General features: G+C 40.0%; 1 protein-coding gene across 9 annotated transcripts in view; it reads left to right on the plus strand.

The window, feature by feature from the left end:
• The window catches only part of ZEB2 (zinc finger E-box binding homeobox 2), a 115,759-nt gene that overhangs the window by 91,230 nt on the left and 2,029 nt on the right, over nt 1–22,500 (plus strand). For 8 of the 9 annotated variants that reach the window (XM_075609442.1, XM_075609439.1, XM_075609446.1 and 5 more), the window contains 7 exons: nt 7,405–7,476; nt 10,034–10,222; nt 10,953–11,167; nt 15,126–15,234; nt 16,471–18,446; nt 20,169–20,349; nt 22,484–22,500. The exon at nt 22,484–22,500 is cut by the window's right edge and continues 2,029 nt beyond it. In XM_075609442.1, the coding sequence (XP_075465557.1) occupies nt 7,405–7,476; nt 10,034–10,222; nt 10,953–11,167; nt 15,126–15,234; nt 16,471–18,446; nt 20,169–20,349; nt 22,484–22,500 (2,759 nt within the window). The remainder of the gene's footprint in view (nt 1–7,404; nt 7,477–10,033; nt 10,223–10,952; nt 11,168–15,125; nt 15,235–16,470; nt 18,447–20,168; nt 20,350–22,483) is intronic. The other variant, XM_075609447.1, reaches the window with a different exon arrangement.

Here is a 22,500-nt window from a genome sequence, read left to right on the forward strand (position 1 = left end):
GCATCCAGGCCTGAGCATTGACGAAGATTGCTTACTTTGGGGATTTGATTAAAGGGAACCTGCACCCTTTAATTACCAGGGTTTTGTTTGAATTCTTTGGTAAGGTAGCAGCAAAGCTACCCATTGACCTGACCTTGATGGCAGCTACATAGTAGTCTAGGACATTTGGTCGTGGCCGTTTTGCCTCACCGGCATTTAGTCGCCGCTCGACTTGCCGCCGGGACATCTCTCCGCAGGCCGCTGTTATGTTTAGCCCCTAACCTTACCCCTTATCCTAAAAACCCAGAGTCTTAACCCCTAATACTAATGCTACCCCTACCCTAAAAACCTTAACCCCTTACCCTAAAACCCCTGTCCTTAACACCCTAACCACTAAAACTCCTTATATGAACTTACTTTATTGGAGAAGCGGCGGAGAAGGGTCGGTCGATGACCAAACGCCAGAGGTACTGTCACTCCAACGGCGCAGAACTTGGTATCACTTGAAATATATGGGCTTGTTCTTGTCTGTTCATTTCTCATTAGAGGTCACAAAAACTGTAAGGAAACACGATCCCCGCTATTATTTTCGGAGGTGAAATTGGAGGCATTTTAAAGTGCAATGTTGGTAGGTTAATGAAATCAACAAAAAATATGTGGCAAGTAAGGAGATCTGCGTCTTTAAGCTGTAGAGCAGGGGGTGGTCAGGTCCTGTCCGACTGAGCCACTGATTGAGCCACCTGTGCTGAAGCAGAGATATGCTGAAAGCCTGACCTGGTGGTGGCCCTTGAGGACTGGAGTTGGTCACTCCTGCTTAAGTGTGTCCTTTTGACCTGGTACAGCATGGACCTAGGGTCGCCAGGCGGCTTCTGAAAAAATACTGGACACACTGGTGAAAAATGCGGCGCTCTAGAAAATTCGGTGGGAGGTATGTTATTTATAAATTCTCAGACTGTTACGTAATTTTTTCTAAATCTCACTCCACGTTTGCACCAATTTGCACCATTTCATATTCTATTTCGTAAAACATTCTGGGAGAGGTTTGGGGGTTGAGGCTTCCCAGCATTTTTTAGTGAAATTTAGAAACAAAAGACATAACGGTCACATGATTTATAAATCACAGACGAGCAAGTCATACAGGGCGAGCTATACGGATCTTAATGCTTCTCTCCCACTACTTCCAAGATTGTTGCAACTTCATTCATTCTCCCTCTCACCTAGGGTTGCCAGGTGGCTTGTCCAAAAATACTGGACACAATGGTGAAAGGTGCGACGCACTCGAGAATCGTTGGTGGGGAAGAATGTTATTTATAAATGACCTGACCGTTACGTAATTTTTTCTAAATTTCACTCCAAGTATTCACCAATTTGCACCAATTTATATTCTATTTCATAAAAAATCTGGGGAGGAGTTTTGGGAGGAAGCGCCCTTCCGAGGATTGTTTTAGGAAATAGAATATGGAATAGTGCAAATTGATGCAAATTGGTGAATGCTTGGAGTGAAATTTAGAACAAATGACATAATGGTCAGATCGTTTATAAATAACTGACCTGCAGTCATACTGTACATGGCGAGCAATACTAATCTTAATGCTCCTCAAACAAATTCCAAGATTGTTGCACCCCTCCTCATCCTCTCTCTCTCTCCCCCCTTGTCCTCTCACCCCCCATTGTCCTCTCACCCCCTCCCTTCATCCTCTTTCATACCCCCATCCTATCATACCCCCTGCCTTCATCCTGTTACCCCCCATCCCTTCATCCTCTCACCCCACCCCCCTCCCTGTCATTATCAGTACAGTAGCTTTCAAATTTAGACTTCAAAATCCAGCTTTGAATTGCATATTAAATCATGCCATTGGATAAGAAACCTGCTCTGCCTTCTTGGGGATGATCAGTAAGTTAGAGTGCTGCAGAGATTGCAATGCTGCTGTTATGGGAGCTGAGTTATGGAGCCTTTCTGAGAATTTACAATGGTGGTTATTTTTAATAGATCTTGAAAATGGGAAAACTGTTAGTATAATAAAAGAAAAGTGAGGGTGAGTGAGCAATTAAACAAAGTTGCCAGTACTGTATGTACTGTCATCAGTCACCACACACACACACACACACACACACACACACACACACACACACACACACACACACACACACACACACACACACACACACACACACACACTGAGACATATACACACACACTGAGACATATACACACACACACTGAGACACACACAGACATACACACACACTGAGATACACACACTGAGACATTCACACTCACACACATACAGGCAGGACACAGGACACAGACAGAAAGACAGACACACACATACACTCACACTCTGAGACACACAGACAGGACACTGAGACACACACACACAGGCAGGACACTGAGACACACACACAGGCAGGACACTGAGACACACACACAGGCAGGACACTGAGACACACACACACACTGACACACACACAGACACAGCCTCACCTCTCTGCTGCATGCTTTTCCTCCGCTCTTTGGCCACCCCCCAGGCTCCTGCCACCTCCTGATTGGCTGAATTACACAGCAGCAACCAATCAGAAGCGGCCCAGCCCCCTAGCAGCAGCAGCCCTGCTCTATCCCATGTCCGGTATTATCTCTCATATTTTACCGGACAAGGGAACCAAATACCGGCCTGTCCGGTTTAATACCGGACACCTGGCAACCCTACATGGACCCTACCAGGTACATCATGGGCACTCGTTTACTTGTGGCAGATCAGGCTGACCACTCAAATGGAGCGGCCAATCCGATCTAAACAAGTGGGGCTCCCTCCACCATGGCTTCCGCCATCCGGGGCATTGTTGCGGTTGATGGTCACATGACCAGAGGCACTAAATTCCCCTGATCTTCATCTCTCAGACCCGCTTGCAATTCAAGAACCTAACAGGGGAACTATTTACTTAGGTAAAGTGGTTCTGTTAGTGGCACTGCAGTCTCACTTGGCAACACACAAGTTGCCAGGTGTCCAGTACTGAACCAGACGTTCCTATATTTGGACACACTGTCCAATAAAAAAATTAGAGGTAATACTGAACATGTATGTGTCCGGTATTACCTCGCTGGACATAGTGACCTGACCGGCTTGGCGGACCGCGGGATTCCTCAGAGCAGGGGAAAAGCAAGGCTGTTGATAGGGCAGCTTCTTCCATCCTGATTGGCTGCTGTTGGGTAATGCAGCCAATCAGGAGGAGGTGTCAGGAGGCTGGGGGTGCGGCCAAGGAAAGAAGGAAACAGCATGGAAAGAGGTGGGATGGATGTGTGCTTGTGTGTCCAATATTTTTTGGAGAAGCCCCCTGGTAAACCTAGGCAACAAAGTGAAAGCTCTCAGACATGTAACAAAATCACTACCATTTTTTACAAATAGAAATACAACTTGTGAGCACATTCACATGTCTCAGACAGGTCTGCAGGCCTGCTTTTCCCGTTATCTATTAGCATACAGTGCTTCCACTGCAGCCTGGTATTCTGGGAAATGACATGCAAATGAGCACACAGTGTCACCTTTAATTTATAAAAAAAAATTTCCCCATCTTAAGGCAGGGGTGTGCAAACGAGGGGTTGTGATATTTTTCAGGGGGCGGGGGGGCGCGACGTTTGCAGAGGTCCCGCACACATCCCCAAGGCATTTAAATTAAATGCCGGGGGATCGCGTGAGGCCTCTGCAACCGCTACTTACCCTGTCTCCGGCGACGTGTGGCCATGGCAACGTGACATCACATGCCCCCGCGGCGTCGTTTGACTACAGAGACATGGTAAGGAGGGGGGCGCGAGCAGACAAGGGAGGGTGCAGACATGGGGGGGGGGCGGGGGGAGTTTGCGCACCCCTGTCTTAAGGTACATTCCTAGATACGTAGCTTAATTAAAGCAAAAAAAAGTAACTGAGACAAGTACATTAAAATATGGTATAAAAGATACAATGTATATTTCCTTAGTTATCAGCTAATTTGTTATTCCTTGTAGGGAAGAATACACCCGCAGAGTAGTAGTGATCATGGCAGAGGTTAAAAAACAGATTTTAAAAGACAATTACACCCACTGCAAGATCTCGTAGAAATGAAAGTTTTCCCAATGAAAAATGTGATCAGGGTGAAAAAAAGTAACGCAAAAACAATTTGTACAAAAAAAAAGAAAACAAATTGTACCTAACAAATGGAGTTTATGCACACAGCTGCATAACTGTACAGAGTAACTGGTACAGTACACAGGGAAAAAAAGCTTGTCATGAAGACTTTCTTAGTGGGAATTAACCAGACGCCTTAACTTCTCTTCTTCGTTTCGTGTAAATAACATCGAGGAAGGAAGTGCAGAAATCTTGAAAATTACCAGTATTATGCAAAAAAAAAAAAAATGCTGCAAATTGTTTTCCTCAGTGGCTTGGGTGTATGTGCCCTCAGATGGAAATCTTGTGACTCCTAACTACAAGAAATCACATGAGATGAGCAAGGAAGAACGACATACAATAGCTATATTTATTCTGAGTGACGACCTTCTCGGAAATACCTTGATCTAATTTCTTGCAGAGATTGATAAAAAGAAATATATCATAAACAGAGACACTTTAACCCTTCTATTGCTGCTTACTAGAGCACTGGATGAATTAAAGGTATTTTAACACGTTTCCATTACTTGTAAAAAAAAAAATCATAATCTACAACAGGGGCACGCAAACTTTTTTTGTTGCGCCCAACCGTGCCAGCTCTCCCCTTGGTGCGTCCCCCCTCTTTACCTCGTGACACCGCGGGGTCAGCATTTAACGTCACGTGACCCGCGGCATCATTTGACGTCACATTACCGTGGCAACCGTGACGTCACATGACCCCGCGGCGTCATGCTAACGCGCCATGGTAACGCGTCCTGGAGCCGGCTGAACCTCAGTAAGTAGAGGTTGCAGAGGCCTCGCACGGTCCCCCGGCATTTCATTTAAATGCCTGGGGGGAGAGCGCAGAACTCTGCAACCGTCCGCCCCTCCCAATAAAATGTCATGCCCCCCCTGGGGGTCGCTTCACCCAGTTTGCGCACCGCTGATCTACAATCTATTTTAGGGCTTTTCCTGTTCACGCAAGAAAGCCCACATTTTAACAGGCCAATAATAAAAACCATGGAACGTGCTGTACATACAGCTATATACAGGCTTATGCCTATGTGACCAAAGAACATTTAGCGATCTGAGCAGTTTTCAGAATATTCACAATTGCGTCCATTTTTATGAATCCCAGAAAATATTATAATTTTATAATATATAAGGGATCATAATAGAAAATGACATGGGTAATGCTATGTAAAAATGTTTATACATTATAAATGGGACTGCCCCTTTAAATTACTTAATTATCAGCTGACAGCACTTTATTGCTCCATATGGAGATGCTATTATTTTAATGTACGATATCCACGTGAACACTTTCTCTCAAAGGCATTAGGCTAGACTTGGGATCTCCAGCATATGGAGTATCTTCACATACGAGACGGAAGGATTTTCATTCTCCGTATTATAAAATAGACTTGACATATTGTCATTAAGATATGTATTGTTAACCCACAAATATCAGAGGCAAAAATATTTGCAACGCGTGTTCATACGGTAAAAATATTGTTACAGTTATATAAACAATTCAACATTTTATTAATAATGCATAATGGCGGCAAAGCAGGGTATTTAGTCAGTTTTCACTTTAGATTTGGTTAGCATTCTGCCATTAGAACCTGTTATTCGTCTAAGGCATGACAATAGCAGAAGAGAGTGGGTGAGATGTTTTGAATTTGTCTGCAGAGAGATTTATGCAGACTCTTAAGATTCTTACAGTTTCTCTGCATTTCTGCTTTTCTGTCAGCTGTTAAGCTTATTACAATGAAAAACAAATCTAACCATCTATTGCCGCCAAGCAAGACTGGTTCCTAGTGTCCAACGTGCTGCTTCAGCCTAGCACTAAAGGGCTTATTTGAATTTGTGCTCAAATTAATAATGGACACTAAATAAAACTGGACAGAGCCAAAGTAAAGCTGGCTGAATTGAACCGAACAGAAGTAAAATTGCCAATCAGTAACAGGACAATAATGTAGATATATTGTCATTATGCGAGGTAATAATGCAGAAACATTTTCGTCATTTTTCTGCATTCATCTGTAGCTTCCGACCGAGGTATTTTGACATTCATTCAATTCCACTTTCCTCGCTCTTGTTAAGATGTGAAGTGCCACCAACAGGTCAGGTTTTAAGGATATCCATGCTTCAGCACAGGAGGATCAATCAGTGGCTACTGATTGAGCCACCTGTGCAGAAGCAGGGATATCCCTAATACCTGGCCGGATGGTAGCCCTTGATGACTGGAGTTGGCCACCCCTACTTCAAGGTGTGCTTCCTTCTAAACAGCCATTAATTCACTGGATCACTCACCCATTCAACACTTGGATACTTTTAGAAGGTGCAGAACCCCAGACTTACTTCACTCCACAAAACTGGCATCGCAACAAACGGAGTGCCATAGAAATAGTTTCATTGTCCAGAGTCGCTGTTTATATTTTTCTATGTCATTGCAGTATGTGTGTGAATTATATTTCTGAGTGCATCAACTGTCATTTCATTATATTAACAAATACGCTCAAATAATATATGTGCAGATTTTTTACAGGTACCATTCTATCAAAACGTGTCATAAATTGTCACCTTGATATTCTTCTCTGCGTTATTTTAATGAGGCTTACATTTACTGTAAGGATCATTACGAGGTGTCACTAACATGAGGCTTGCAGTGCTGTGCATGGAAGAAACGCAAGTTGTGACAAGCTTGATGAATCCACTTGACTGCAGGTCAAATTAACCTAACACCTTCTTCTAAACACTTAATAAAACTCATTTCAGTATGAATCCTATTCCACCCAAATATGCAAAGCACAAAAGGCCTTTAGAAAATGTCATAACCCTAAATAATCTCTTAGACTCCAAAAGGAGTATTGATGGAATAAAGAATTGGTCCCACTTAGCTGATTCAAAAAAATGTGTTCCTTTAGAAATTGTCTGTTCTTGCTCTGAGTAATCATACACTTCACTGTCAAATCATCCAGCATTATTCAATTCAATAAATTACATTAAAATATGGCAACCATTATGCATTTTCAAAGAAATACAAATGTAATCAAATTACTGCAGCATATGATAAATTATGAAACAAACATTTAAAATGCTATACAATGAATACCTTTACATTTTTCATATCTAAGCTAGAATAAATCCTTAACCCTTTCACTGTGAGAAAAGTGCCTCACCGCCTAACCCCCATTGCCAAAAACATAAACATTTAGATTAGATTTTGAGTTGTGTGTTAAAGTGCTTTTAAAGCCCCGGAGATCACGTTTCCATGTACACCCTTTCTGTTATTTCTTTGCAGATGAAATGAAGGAGGCGTATGACACTTTGGGGCCCGAAGCCACTCTTCCAACCACTATAAACAACGGTACAGGTAATAGCAGCATTTTATATTGTTTTACAATAGACTGTCATTTCTAAGTGCTGCATTTATTCCACTATATCCCCAAGCTTCTTCTAATTGACATTCGTTTCGGTAACATATACAAGGGTCTTAAAAAAAAAGATGTAATCATATTCGTAATTAAATAATAACCTATATTAGTTTAATTATTGCCAATTTTCTACACTGATGTTTTTACAGAATTCAGACTTGAGTTGAACCGAGCTATTTTTAGCTTGGGGACCACCAACCCCCCCCCCCCCCCCCGCCCCCTCTCGATTTCCAAGATGCTTACAGTTTTAGTTGTTGGTTCACTTCCTGGATTCTCAAAGATGGCGACTGCAGTCAACCAATAATAAGACGCAACATCATCCGTTGCAGCTTCCTGTTGGTCTGCGGGATCTGCAGGATTTGGTGGCCATTTTTATTTTATGAATCAGAGAGGAAACACTGGCAACTAAATTGTTAAGTCTCTTATGAACTAAAAATAAGCATTCACGGAGCTAAAAATAGCATATTTCTAATTTTGGAAAGAAATCTGTGTGGAAAAAAATTAACGAGTAGAATGGGATTGCTGTTTTAAAGTATTGACTTGCAAAATCCTATGTTTAAAAAAAAAAATCAGTTCTGTAGTATTAGACCAGGGGTGCACAAACTGGGGAAGATTTTCAAGAGGGGGCGCGGCGGTTGCAGAGGCCCCGCACTCTTCCCCAAGGCATTTAAATTAAATGCTGGGGGATCGCGTGAGGCCCCTGCAACATCCCTTACCTTGTCTTCATCGACGCGTCACCATGTCAACGTGGCAACAAATGACGCCGTGGGGGTCACGTGACGGTGCGTTGCCATGGCAACGTGATGTCACATGACCCTGCGGTGTCATTTGACGCTGAAGACAAGGTAAGGAGGGGGTCGCGAGCAGGTGGGGAGAGCAGGAATGAGGGCACAGCGGGCAAAGTTTGCATTTTATATATTAGATAATACAGTCTGCTTTATTTTGTACTCCGAATGCCATTTTTAATGATTTTTTGAATGTACTGTTCATTTAGAAAGTCATATCGACTTCCTCTTTTGAAACAGGCTCTGACACCCCTTTTTGAGCTCTGCTCTTTGGCAACAAAGTATCTCAAACAGATTTGATGCTGTGTTCCAAACAGCAGACTGTCTATTACTCTGAAAGCTGTAACAATAATGTGTTACACTTATACAATGTGACATATTAGCTGCAGCATTTCACAGAATGCAGCACAAAGTTAGGCACACAATCAGGATTTTGACAGATTTATAACAGGAGCTCCAAACGATTGCCAGTTTAGGTAAGAATGTAGAATTATACATTGTCACCTGCTTTACATATGAAACGAAAAAGAAGAAAAAACGGGAATGTCGCGAACATTCACTTCCTCCCCTAAGGAATCTGATTATTTCTGATAAGGTAGATAAAGAGAAAGAGAAAGAAAAACTGTGAGTGTGAAAATCACTAATCCTATGCCCTTTTTATATTCTGAAATGGAATAGTTACTGAAAAGTATATTCCGCAGAAGAAGAATATTTGCGTATTTCTAAATCACAGTGAGATAAGTATTCATTCAAAGTTAACACACACAATTTGCTTATTATTTAGATAGCATGAAATATTGAGAGGCTTTATACAGTAATCGCTGATGGGCCACGAGTAACCACAAGAGGCACACAGAGGTCTACAAAATAGTGTTTTGATAACACTCCAGTTAGATTGTTTGTTCAACTAGCAATTAACCAATATTGTCAAGTTAAGAGTCCACTTCTTAGCTATTAAGGATTGGGTAGGGGTCAGAGGTTTTAAGCAAAGTTAACAACTCACTCCTTCACTTCAGGTCACCGAATACCATCTCTAGAGGACATCTTTGTTAAACATCACTTTTGTTTATTTACACAAGTGTGCCCTACTTGACTGTTAGTGAGTACGCTTCAGCTAAGCATCAAGTTTTCTCAGCACTAGTAACATCTGCCACTTCCTTGATCCCACAAAAAACAAAAGTGTAATGTAATCCCCATTTACATCACAATATCTGTGTTGCTCGGTAAGTCCCGATTTCAGTTGATTGCATTCCATCACCAGGGTTGCCACCTATCCGGGTTTGACCCGGAGACATTGGGTTTTGGGCACTTACCTCCGGGCTACGGGTTTAGCCTGTGAATCTCCGGTTGGCAGCGGGGTGCGGCGGCGTCTCCGGAATTCTCCTGCAATTCCCCCTCCAATTCCCCCTCCAACTGCAGTGTAGCGTCATGATGTCACGTAGCATCCCATTACCATGGCAACGTGGCGTCATTTGACCCTGCGCAGCCATGATCACCGCAGTTGGAGGGGGAATTGCAGGAGGATGCCGGGAGATGCTGCCGCACCACTCCGCACCAAGTAAGATTAAAAAAATGTACACTGTTCGGTAACTGTTCAGTAGAAGGTGGCAACCCTGCCCATCACATGTTTTTTGCAGCGCAACTGAATTTTCAGTTTGCTTGGATCTAACAATGAACTTTTCCAAACTTTCTATTTTTTCATAACCTGCAGTGAAGAATGCAAATTGCACGTCAGATTATGAGGAATATTTTGCCAAAAGAAAGATGGATGAAGGAGATAGCCATGGAGTCAGCATAGCAGAGTACTTACAGCGCAGTGACACAGCCATTATTTACCCAGAAGCCCCTGAAGAACTATGCCGTCTAGGCACACCGGAGGCTAATGGCCAAGAGGAGAATGGTAATGCTATGATTCATTTTTAGATACTATAAGGACCCCTTGCAGCTGTTGCAATTATAAATGCACTATGTGCTTGGGTGTTTACCTTAAAATTTCAAGAACAGCTGCAGAGGCATGGAATTTCATGAGCAGACTATTCAATAAGCTTGTACAGTTCTCTTTGCAAGTTCCATACATTTTTCACTACACTTGAAGGATAAGAATGGCTGTACATTATGATGTGCCGATGAATTGAAGTTAGCCCCTTCTGAAATCAAAAACGACCAAGTATTCTAACTAATTCTGTGTGAAAATAATAATAAAAAGAACCTTGGCTTTGCGTCAGCTTGTACACATGATGAGTAGAACGGGCTACCCTGCCCATTTCAATTTGTGAATAAAATGCAGTTGTATGCCAGAAAATGGACGGAGATTAAATCATAAGAAAATGATCTAATTGTAGCTCACTTACAAAACCATGTTCGTTTGTACCTTCTTAAGATGTAAGTATGAAAAGGGCAGGAGTAAGGTCCTTAATTAATTTTCTATCACAGTATGAAATGATTCATACAAGTTTTTCCTGGGCGTGTAAGGGGAATGAAGTGTGCTGAGGCCAGTCTGAGATGATGATACTCCAGTGTAGCAGATTGCAGTGATTCCTGTCATACCATCCCGGGCAGTAAGCCTATTAGCTGCCATTGATTTGCTGACCTTTTGGCCTGCTTCTCTTTCTCTTGTCTCTGGGCTACAGACCTGCCACCTGGAACTCCAGATGCTTTTGCGCAACTGCTGACCTGTCCCTATTGCGACCGGGGCTACAAGCGCTTGACATCACTGAAGGAGCACATCAAATACCGCCATGAGAAGAACGAGGAGAACTTTTCCTGCCCTCTTTGCAGCTACACGTTTGCTTACCGCACCCAGCTTGAGCGGCATATGGTGACGCACAAGCCAGGGAGAGATCAGGTGGGGCTGGTTTTAAGTGATTTCTTTCTATAATAACCCCTTAGAGAAACTATATTGCTTTGATTGGCAATCATTATTAATTTTTCATGGCATTTTGAAGATGCAGATCTTTTAATGGTAATAGCCTTAATTGAGGTCTAAATGATTTTTTGATGGTCTCTTCTAATATGATTTAATAGTCTTATGTTCACGATCGAATGAGTGTGTTAATTTATAATTTAGAAATTTTACTTGCACTTTAACTTCACTTTAGTTTAATTTTTTTTTATGTTGCTCAAAAGGTGAATGAAACGCTGGCATTTTAATTACTGTGTTGTAAAATATTACTGCAATTTTCATTCACATTTTCAGTTTTGCTTTGCATTTTTTCTCAAGGATGACTATCAAGTCAATGTAAGATAAGCTTAATTATATATATTATGGTACATATCATACTTCTAGATATATGGTACATATTCATCATTTTATATTCATAAACAGTAGCCTTACATATATATTTGGAACATATAGAACTGTACTTTTGTCTGAAAATGGTGTTCCACTTTGAAACTTGTATTGGACCTGAACACACCCAGCCATATAACAACAAGTTGTTTAATAATTTAACATATCATTTCTATTTTTGCACATTGAGGCAAAAATATAAATGCACAAAAATGACTATCACAGAATTGACACGTGGTTGGCTGGTTATCGGAATATACCGAACCAAGAAAAAAAAATGAAACAGCCATTCTAAAACTTGCAGTGATTGAGGCTGATTCATGAAGCAGATTTAAAAAATCAAAAAAGGCGGCCATTTTAATAGTCCCAGTTAAAAAAGTGCTTCAATTGATATTCGTTCAAAAGTGGAAATTTCAAGAAAATGTCACAATCAAGTATATGATTAATATGGCAGTGGCTTAAATACACATTCATGTAAAAAAAATGTTCAGGTCCCCTTATGCAGAGTTCAAGTAGATTAAAGGAGTAAAAAATATTCCATACCGCTGTACTTACGAATCATGTGTTTTATTTGTGTACAATCAGAGAGGACACACAACGTGTCAGGTCCATCCCTGGACCTTTTGTCAGGTGATGAATGGTCCAGGGATGGACCTGACACGTTGTGTGTCCTCTCTGATTGTACACGAATAAAACACATGATTCGTAAGTACAGCGGTATGGAATATTTTTTACTCCTTTAATCTACTTGAACTCTGCATAAGGGGACCTGAACATTTTTTTACATGATTGCATTTGGGTGTTGGCCACAATCTTTGGTTCTGTTTTTCCCATGAGAACTGCTTGATGTGCTTGATTTTATATTGGTTAAATATACATGATAGGCACATAAAAAAAAAAAAAAAAAAAGACATATATATATATATATATATATATATATACACACAGAGTCCAGAAGATAAGGAAATTACATATGTGTAGCTAAAGGGGGTGTCTATGGTGCAGACTGTCCAAGCAAGGCAGCACATCTGATATGAGAAAACAGGACAGGCACTCCAAGAGCCACAGGTGAAATGTATTCCTCAACGCTTCGGCTTCCAATGGAGTCTTTATCAAGAGCACAGGTGCTCTTGATAAAGGCTCCATTGGTGAGCTGAAACATTGAGGAATTCATTTCACCTTTGGATCTCAGAGTGCCTGTCCTGTTTATATATATATATATATATATATATATATATATATTATAATATTATATATATTATATTGCTTTAATTGTTTCCTTGGTATCTAGATACTATTTTACAATGGTTTTACGTAATCCGTTCTGTGATAAAAGCTTTTTGTGTCCACAGGTAAATTGCCCTATTGTTTTTCGTTTGCTCATCGCCTGTAATGTAATAACAATGCAATTATGAGCTAATCAGTTAAGAGAGTAGCACACTAATTATCTGATAAGAATACATTTCATAGGAACTAAACAAAATGAAAACATTCCAGAAACAAATATGTTAAAACGTAACTTTACTTCCATCTTCTAAGGACACTGATTACATTGATAAGTATGTTGTTCTTGCTAGGAAGGCCTGCTCCTTTAATACATGAGACAGAAATGATTTTGAACGCGTTTTGACTCCTTTGCTGATTCAGCAAAAGCCTTAATGTCAGCAAACGTTAGTTTCCCTTAAGCACAAGTGTTACTAAATAAACGTATGCAAAAGTTCATGGTTAAACTAGAGTGGATCAAATGGCCTTCTTTTACTATAGACAGCGAACAATCAAGTCTGAAATGAAACAAAAGAATATCTTGTAATTATAGTGTAAACGTTGTGCCCAATAAGTCACTGTGCCTGTATTGTTATATAATGCTGTTTTTGCTTCACAGCGTTGCTATCAATGTAATCAGATTTAGATGTGGATCTAATCAAGCCACCTTAAATTTCACATGTTAGTGTGATTGTATTGGCGCATTATGAATGGTAGCTTTGCTGTTGAAAAGTCCCCTCATTTGCTCATGACATTTACAATTAGTAAATTAAAATGATTGTATCATATTAACAGTGGCACAACTAAAGTTTATAGTAGTCCTCCGAGGGCCGTGGGGGGAGACAAAGCAGCTGTTGCTGTTTGTTTATGCAACTCGGCAACATATGAGCACTGGTCCCTCAATGGTGCTCGGCGGGCTGGGCTCTGCTTGATCTTTGAAGGTTGCTGCTGTTTGAACAAACCTCCCTGTGTCCTATGTAACACCATCTGTCTCACTAGGAATGTGGGAAGATTCAGCACACCAGAGCAGTTGTCATACTGCTTCTGTGCTGTCTTTTTTGTAACGCTTTTGTGTCATTGCTGCTTGAAGCTAGCTGACATACCTTGAACCTCTACCAGGGGTTTTTAACCTTTTTTTTGGTTAAGGAACCCTATAATTTATATTGTGAAATTCTGCAGTACCCCAACCCTCTCTAATAGCGTCTCTGAGATCAGATGCATTGTAAGGAACCCCAACCCTCTCTAATAGCGCATATGGGGTCAGATGCATTGTAAGGAACCCCAACCCTCTCTAATAGTGCATCTAGATCAGATGCATTGTAAGGAACCCCAACCCTCTGTAGTAGCGTCTCTGAGATCAGATGCATTGTTAGGAACCCAAACCCTCTCTAATAGCGCGTCTGAGGTCAGATGCATTGTAAGGAACCCCAACCCATCTTTAATAGTGCATCTGAGATCAGATGCATTGTAAGGAACCCCAACCCTCTCTAATAGCATGTCTGAGGTCAGATGCATTGTAAGGAACCCCAACCCTCTCAAATAGTGCGTCTAAGATCAGAAACATTGTAAATTCTTCTGTATTATGTACAATTTTCAAATGACCTTTGGGGATGCCTGCGGAACTCAAAGTTCCTAGGAACCCCGGTTGAAAAACTCTGATCTAAACCCTATTATTTTAACATTTTCTGGCAGAATTCATATACATTTGCAATGCTTTAAACCTGTTCGGGTAGCAAACTTTCAATGTAACTCCTTACCACAACACTGAAAAGATCTGTATACCTCAGTTTCTTCCAAGCCCTTCAGCACTGAAGTGGTTAACCACACTAAATTGGGATGTTATATTTTAAAAATCCTGTGTTGCATACCACCATAAAATGCAAGCATGTTTAACTGCGTGACCGTGTCTATTTCGTGTAAATATACACATTTAGAATACGTCTCTCATTTAAGGACATGTAATGATTTTTTAATTTGATTCTACAGATGATCTTTAGAAATATATCGGCCGTACCTAGCGTTTTAAACCAAACATTCATAATAAACACCATGATTGTATATGCAAGTGAAATGTATGGAGACGTGAATCAATTGCCCCGTGTATTTCCATTGATATTAATGCTTGATTTATTATTATTATATGCCTGGATTTAATTTTGTACAATTGAATGACATACATTAAGGGTCCCAATTTGTACATTTATCATACTGCAAGTACGTAACATTCATGTACGTTTCTTTTTTCACACAGCACCAAATGTTGACCCAAGGAGCCGGCAATCGCAAGTTCAAATGCACAGAGTGTGGCAAAGCCTTCAAATACAAACACCATCTGAAGGAGCACCTGCGAATTCACAGCGGTGAGTATCGGAGGTGCTGGTCTTCTCATTTGCATTTTGTTTAATTAGCTGAGTTTCAAAGATTATTTCGTTTGCACAGTTCTGTTGCTGTCTTCAGTGGGAAACAAAGTTATATTATAAAATGTGTGTCTGACTCGTCCTCATTGGATTTGTCATGCCAGTCACCCTTGTGTGAGGTACATTATGAAAACACCACTATAGTTATCGGCTTTAATATTTATATTATGAAACATATTGTTTGGCTGAAATAAACAAGGCGACATCTCTAGGGATATTTTTTTTAAGCAGTGCGCCCAAAGAGGTGTACGATAGTGTGATGTTTTGTAGGTACACCCTAATTTCTCAAACTTTTTGGCATGGAGATATCTCGATTATAGACAACTCCCTTACTCCTAAAACTCAAGTATTTTTCACATATGTCCATTTTCTTCTGTGTTTTTTTCACGTGACATATAAAGCAATCACACTTCAGAACTAATTGATTTGTTCAGCTATTTATTTATCGTTCAGTAACATGCCATTACCAGTAGAAAGCTAATGCGGTATGTTTTATTGGTCAGGCTGTGGCTATTACAAAATACAACTTTTCTCTTTGCAGTATGTTTAAACTTTTGAGATATATGTCAATTCAGTTTTGGAAGATCGTTATCTTCATGTTATACTAATATTTATTCTTAACACTGATTTTTTTAAATGTAAGCTATTTTACTTTAAATGACTGTTTTACTAAAGTATTATAGCTAGCCATCATAATAATGGTTTGTTCTTGTATAGCACGGCTAGTTTTATGTAGCACATAACAGAGAATTTTGCAGACACAGTCCCTGCCCCGTAGAGCTTACAATCTATGTTTTTGGTGCCTGAGGCACAGGGAGATTAAGTAACTTGCCCAAGGTCATAAGGAGCCAACACCAGGAATTGAACCAGTTTCCCCCACTTCAAACTGAGTGATAGAGTCAGTGTCGTTACTCACTGAGCCGCTCCTTCAACCATGTTTAATTATTAGAGGCTGTACTTGTGATTGTTTATGTAATGATTGAAAATAGCTATCACAGCATAGTGAATCAAACAAATTATACTTATAATAGATTTTTAGTGATAAAAAAAATAGGAAAATATTGCAGTGGACTAAATCCGAACTTACACAATAGCAGTTAACTGTTACATATTTGTTTGCATGCTTGAAAGCCACTTTAAACAAATTAAACATAACAGCCCCATTTTCTTTCATTCTAGGTGAAAAACCGTATGAGTGTCCAAACTGCAAGAAACGCTTTTCCCATTCTGGCTCCTATAGTTCACACATTAGCAGCAAGAAATGTATCGGCCTAATATCTGTAAATGGCAGGATGAGAAATAACATGAAGACAGGGTCTTCTCCTAACTCTGTATCTTCCTCACCCACTAATTCAGCCATAACGCAACTGCGGCACAAGCTGGAGAATGGTAAACCACTTGGTATGTCTGAGCAGTCGGGCTTACTGAAGATCAAAACTGAATCACTAGATTACAATGATTATAAACTTCTTATGGCAGCCTCACATGGATTTAATGGGCCTAATCCATTCATGAATGGTGGACTTGGAGGAACCAGCCCATTGGGAATTCACTCCTCGGCTCAAAGTCCAATGCAGCACTTAGGTGTAGGGATGGAATCGCAATTTGGGTATCCAGCCATAAACAGTAACTTAAGTGAGGTGCAGAAGGTTCTAGAAATTGTAGATAACACTGTTTCTAGACAGAAAATGGAATTCAAAGGTGAAGAAATTACAAAGCTCAAGGGCTATCATATGAAGGAAGCTGGATCTCAAGCAGAGGAACAAGGAGTTACTTCCCCTGGTATTCCACCAGTGGGTCTTCCAGTAGTAAGTCATAATGGTGCCACTAAAAGTATTATTGACTATACATTAGAGAAGGTTAATGAAGCCAAAGCTTGTTTGCAGAGCTTGACAACGGATTCAAGGAGGCAGTTCAGTAATATTAAGAAAGAGAAATTACGTACTTTGATAGATCTAGTAAGTGAAGACAAGATGTTAGAGAACCATCATATATCCACTCCGTTTTCTTGCCAGTTTTGTAAGGAAAGTTTTCCTGGTCCCATTCCTTTGCATCAACATGAAAGATACTTATGTAAGATGAATGAAGAAATTAAAGCAGTTCTTCAGCCTAATGAAAATCTGATTTTCAATAAACAAGTAGTGTTTGCTGAGAAACAAGCACTCCTGTTGTCATCTGTACTTTCTGAGAAAGGAATGACTAGCCCCATCAACCCATACAGGGACCACATGTCTGTACTGAAAGCATATTATGCTATGAACATGGAGCCCAACTCTGATGAACTACTGAAAATTTCCATAGCTGTTGGCCTTCCTCAGGAATTTGTGAAGGAATGGTTTGAACAAAGAAAATTCTACCAATATGCAATTTCCAGGTCACCATCTCTGGAAAGGACCAGTGCTGAGGTGGCTCTGGCTGCCACCAATCACACTCCCACTAAAGACTTTCTATCAGCCAGATCTCCAATGAAGCCTGTGGACTCTATTACTTCACCATCTATAGCAGAACTCCATAACCGGATATCTCATTGTGATACACCTCTCAGGCTAACAAAATCTAGTCATTTCACTAGTATTAAACACATTGTTGACAAATTGGACCACTCCAGGAGCAATACCCCATCTCCTTTAAATCTTTCTTCCACATCTTCTAAAAACTCCCATAGTAGTTCTTACACTCCAAATAGTTTCTCTTCAGAGGAGCTTCAAGCTGAGCCTTTGGACTTATCTGTACCAAAAGAAATGAAGGAATCCAAAAGTATTATTGCAGCAAAGAACAAAATCAAGCCCAATAACATCGCTATTGACCATAACAGTATTTCTTTATCATCTGTACATGTAGATGAGCCACTGAATTTAACGTACATTAAGAAGGAAATGTGTCATTCTAATAATATGGACAAAAGCACTACCCCACTATTTGGTATGAATCCATTTAGTGCCAAACCTTTCTATACGGCGCTTCCACCACATAGCGCTTTTCCACCAGCCACTTTTATGCCTCCAGTACAGACGAGCATTCCTGGACTACGACATTACCCAGGACTCGATCAGATGAGCTTCCTACCACACATGGCCTATACCTACCCAACTGGAGCAGCTACTTTTACTGAAATGCAGCAGAGAAGAAAATACCAGCGGAAACAAGGATTTCAGGTAATCTATCAAAAAGACAATTACGTAAAAACGAAATCACATAATGCAAAAAAAAGAATCAAACATTATATTTTAGAATCTTAGTAGACACATTTTAAGCTTTGAACCACGAAGACAATTGGCCATTTCAATAAACAGTATCCATCATAAAATTACATTTACTTCCAAGTTTCTATCTACTACCTTCCTTTCTTAATAAGAGGTAGAAAGCACCGCTGCAGTAGTACAAATAAGATGGGTACACGACATGGAAGGAAAAACAATAGTAAGGATTTCAAGGAGGTGCTACCCAGCCAAAATATAATACGCCAACGCAAACAAAAGGAGCCTCACTGGAGCACTTAGGAGAGAACCTGTACAAACAATTTATTACATCAAATAGTAAATCCACACAAATTGCGTTAAAAAATTAACAACATCAATGGTGATGTCCTATAAGCTACCCCATTATCTAATTAAAGCAGGAATACAGGTTTTATTAAAAAACATTATTACAGGGTTAAAGCAGGGGGTCTCCGTAGCTGAACAGCTCCGGGGACCACCTACTTGCAGATATATAGTACTTACCTCGGTAGGGGTGCTGGTATCTTTGTGCAGTTTAAATGTCCCGGTCACGCAGGCCAATAGGAAGTCTCAACAGATGATGTCACGGCTTCCTATTACCGGCGTGACTTTTAAACGCCGCCATATTATCTTTAACTATTCATGAAATGTCTTTAAATATAATGTATAACCCTGTTCATTTACTGAAACCATGTATTGTAATCATAACTCTGTGCCCAGGACATACCCTCAATGTATTATTTCCTGGTAAAACATTTTATAAATAAATAAATAATTTCGTTAGGCACATATTTTCCTGGCTTCAGTAATACTGGCACCGGTACGGAGGTAAGTATCTTTGGAAGCAGGGGGTCCCTGTAGCTGAAATTAACACAGGTCAGCTGCGGAGACCCCATGCTTCAATACTAATAAAAAAGCAAAACAAAAATAAATGAAACCTGTATAGCTGCTTTAAATGCATAATTTCGCAAACTCACCTGCTAAACACATTCAGATATATAGTGGTGATACAAACAAAACACCACAACAGGTCACATAAAAAATATACACACAAACTAGTGCTATACTCCAGCATAAGAAAGGAGAGAATAAGATAAGGCAGAAGCAAATTTTAAGATAGCATGATAATATTACCTACACCGATCTAATCTCCTTTTCTATTAATTAGCGAAAAACTAGTGATACAAATTGCAAATGTATGTTTCTGTAGAAAGTTTTTTTCTTCTTCTTTGGTTCATAATAAAATAAGTATAAATATATACAATCATTTAGTGATCCACTTTCATTGTTGCTTAATGCTGAAGGCATGTGGACATAGATAGAGCATTGATAAAATATTCTCCATTTTAAATTACAAAATGAAATATAACGCTTAAGGCCTTTTGTCAGCAGACATAAGCTTAAATGTATTGCATAATAACATCTTGCCTCTGATCATAAAATTCAATTACAAGATTTTTTAGGGAGTGAAAGAATGGGGAAAAAAACAGACTTATTAAAACAGTGGTTTTTTTGTCTGATTAAATGAATACATTAAAATTGGAATAAAAAAAAATATTTTTTTAATGATTCCACAAGGCTTTTCATTCGTTCTATAGCACATCAACATTTGATAAAGCATTATTGCTTAGTGAAGTAAACTGATTTATTATATCACAGGGTGAAATGCTTGATGGAACACCAGATTACATGTCAGGTCTTGATGATATGACAGATTCTGACTCCTGCCTGTCCCGCAAGAAGATTAAAAAGACAGAAAGTGGCATGTATGCATGTGACTTATGTGATAAGACATTCCAGAAAAGCAGTTCCCTTCTGAGACATAAATATGAACATACAGGTATGAATGTCTTTACGTATGCCTCCCCTTTTGCAAACAACTCCAACATTTTTGCTTTTAAAAATACAGTATGAATATGACTTATTGAATACAAAGTTTTTCTTGTCACATCTGACAATGGTTTTTTCTTTAATGCAATATGTTTTCATTCCTCGTCCCCGCAATTTCTGTTTCACTGCTGACACAGCAGGTGCATTTTCACATAGCCTCTAGTAACAAATCAGGCACGGCTGGCATTTCACATTCTTTTTGCTCACTTTGAGGCCGATTCATAAAAATGTAAACAATTTAAAGCCTAGATTTGCTTCTCTCATTACAATGTTAAATATGAAGCAGTTACGGGGTTAGCACCTTTGTATGCACTATTATAAGTACGTAGATATCCTTTCACATGAATGCACTTGTATTCATTTATGTGAAAAAGACATGCATTCAGAGATCACTTGCAGGGATATTCAGGCATAATAATGAAAACACGAATTTGTCACCCTCTATACTCTTCCCTAACCAGTGAACATGTTGATCACAAGTATCATTGGCAGTCATGGATTTAAGCAAGGATGGAATTGTTTATCCCAATGTGAAACACTCCAGTTCAGATTACTTATTTATTCTTCTTTTTCATCAGAACTATTTTTTTTTTAACGATGCCATCATTAAATACTCCAAACTATTTAAAAGAATAGTTCTTCTACTTGTTTTTTTTTTTTTTGCCCCCATTTTTTAATAAGGGGGAAATTGGGGGCCAAATGCTACTATTTTAAAGTCTGGGGACCCCCCAGTTCCCGAGATACTTGTTTGTGAAGTTTCCGAATGTAAAACTCCCTCAGGAGAAACAAAAGAGCTACCAAATCTTGGGCCAATAGGAAGCTGCAACATCATCGGTTCTGGCTTCCTATTGGATGGCCATTTAAATACCCTTTAAGAATCAGGAAGTAATACCGGTAACTTCACCAGTAAGTATCTCAGAAACCGGCCAGTACCTGGAGCTGCAAATAGTGCCGTCCAGCTCTGGGTAACCGCCCGGATCCAAGCCAGTAAAATAAAATAGAAGTTAGGATAGTTTGCTCCTTTTTTAACTTAATGAAACACAATGTCAATAAATGCTCGAGTTGCATGCACAGCTTTGCCAAACAATGTTTTGTATGCTACTCCTGCATGGCATGTGTTAGTAGAATTATAGGTGACCCTAATATATTGTCATTTAGGGCTCTTAAGAGGCCCCATAACCAGCTCTGCCAAGCATTAGGATTGTAGCATGCATAAAAAGGGCTTTTTCAGTGTCCGTGTCGGTGTGTCTCCCTGTTGCATCATGTTTTTCAGTTTTATCCCATGGCATCATGCTGACAAGCATTTAGTGTCAGGTCTATTTTTGAATGAAACTTTAAGCATGGCAGCTATCGAAGGTGTGAAAGGCATTCCTTTGCTATTTGTGGCCTGGAATCAACCAGATGTGTTTGGGCTTGGCACTAGCCTTAAGTTTCACTCGCTGGTTAAAGAATGCCAGTTATGCCCATGAAAACACTCTATCAGGCTCTTGGTAACTTAAAACATTTAGACATCAGTTTTACTACAAGTATAAAAACAACCTGAAAATAGACATACACAAGTCATCTCCATTTAAAGGAGCAATCAAAGCCATTTATTATGTTCTTATTTTTCAATTATAGGATTGAAGCTGGGGGTCTCCGGAGCTGAACCTCATTAACTTCAGCTCCGGGTACTCCCTGCTTCCTGAGATACAGACCTCCAAAGGGGGTGCCGGTATCTCGGCCCAAGTTTAAAGGTCCCGCGTCACGTGGGCCAATAGGAAGCGGAGCCTGATGACGTCACAGCTTCCTATTTGCCCGCAGGGCACGGAGCTTTGAAACTTCCGCCATTACATGAACCTTGGTATCTGAGCGGAGCGGCTACCGGCACCCCCTATGGAGGTCTGTATCTCCGAAAGCAGGGAGTTCCCAGAGCTTAAATCCATGCGGATTAGATTCGGAAACCCCCTGCTTCAATCCTATGGTAAAAAAAATTGCGCGGTTGAATTGCCACTTTAAATATTCATAAATATAGACATTTATCTACAGTTGATAAAATAATAAATGTCTGAATATAATGAAATGTACTTTCCTTTGTTTTACAGGAAAAAGACCACACCAG

This window comes from Ascaphus truei, chromosome 7 (assembly GCF_040206685.1).
Source record: "Ascaphus truei isolate aAscTru1 chromosome 7, aAscTru1.hap1, whole genome shotgun sequence".
Lineage (NCBI taxonomy): Eukaryota > Metazoa > Chordata > Amphibia > Anura > Ascaphidae > Ascaphus > Ascaphus truei.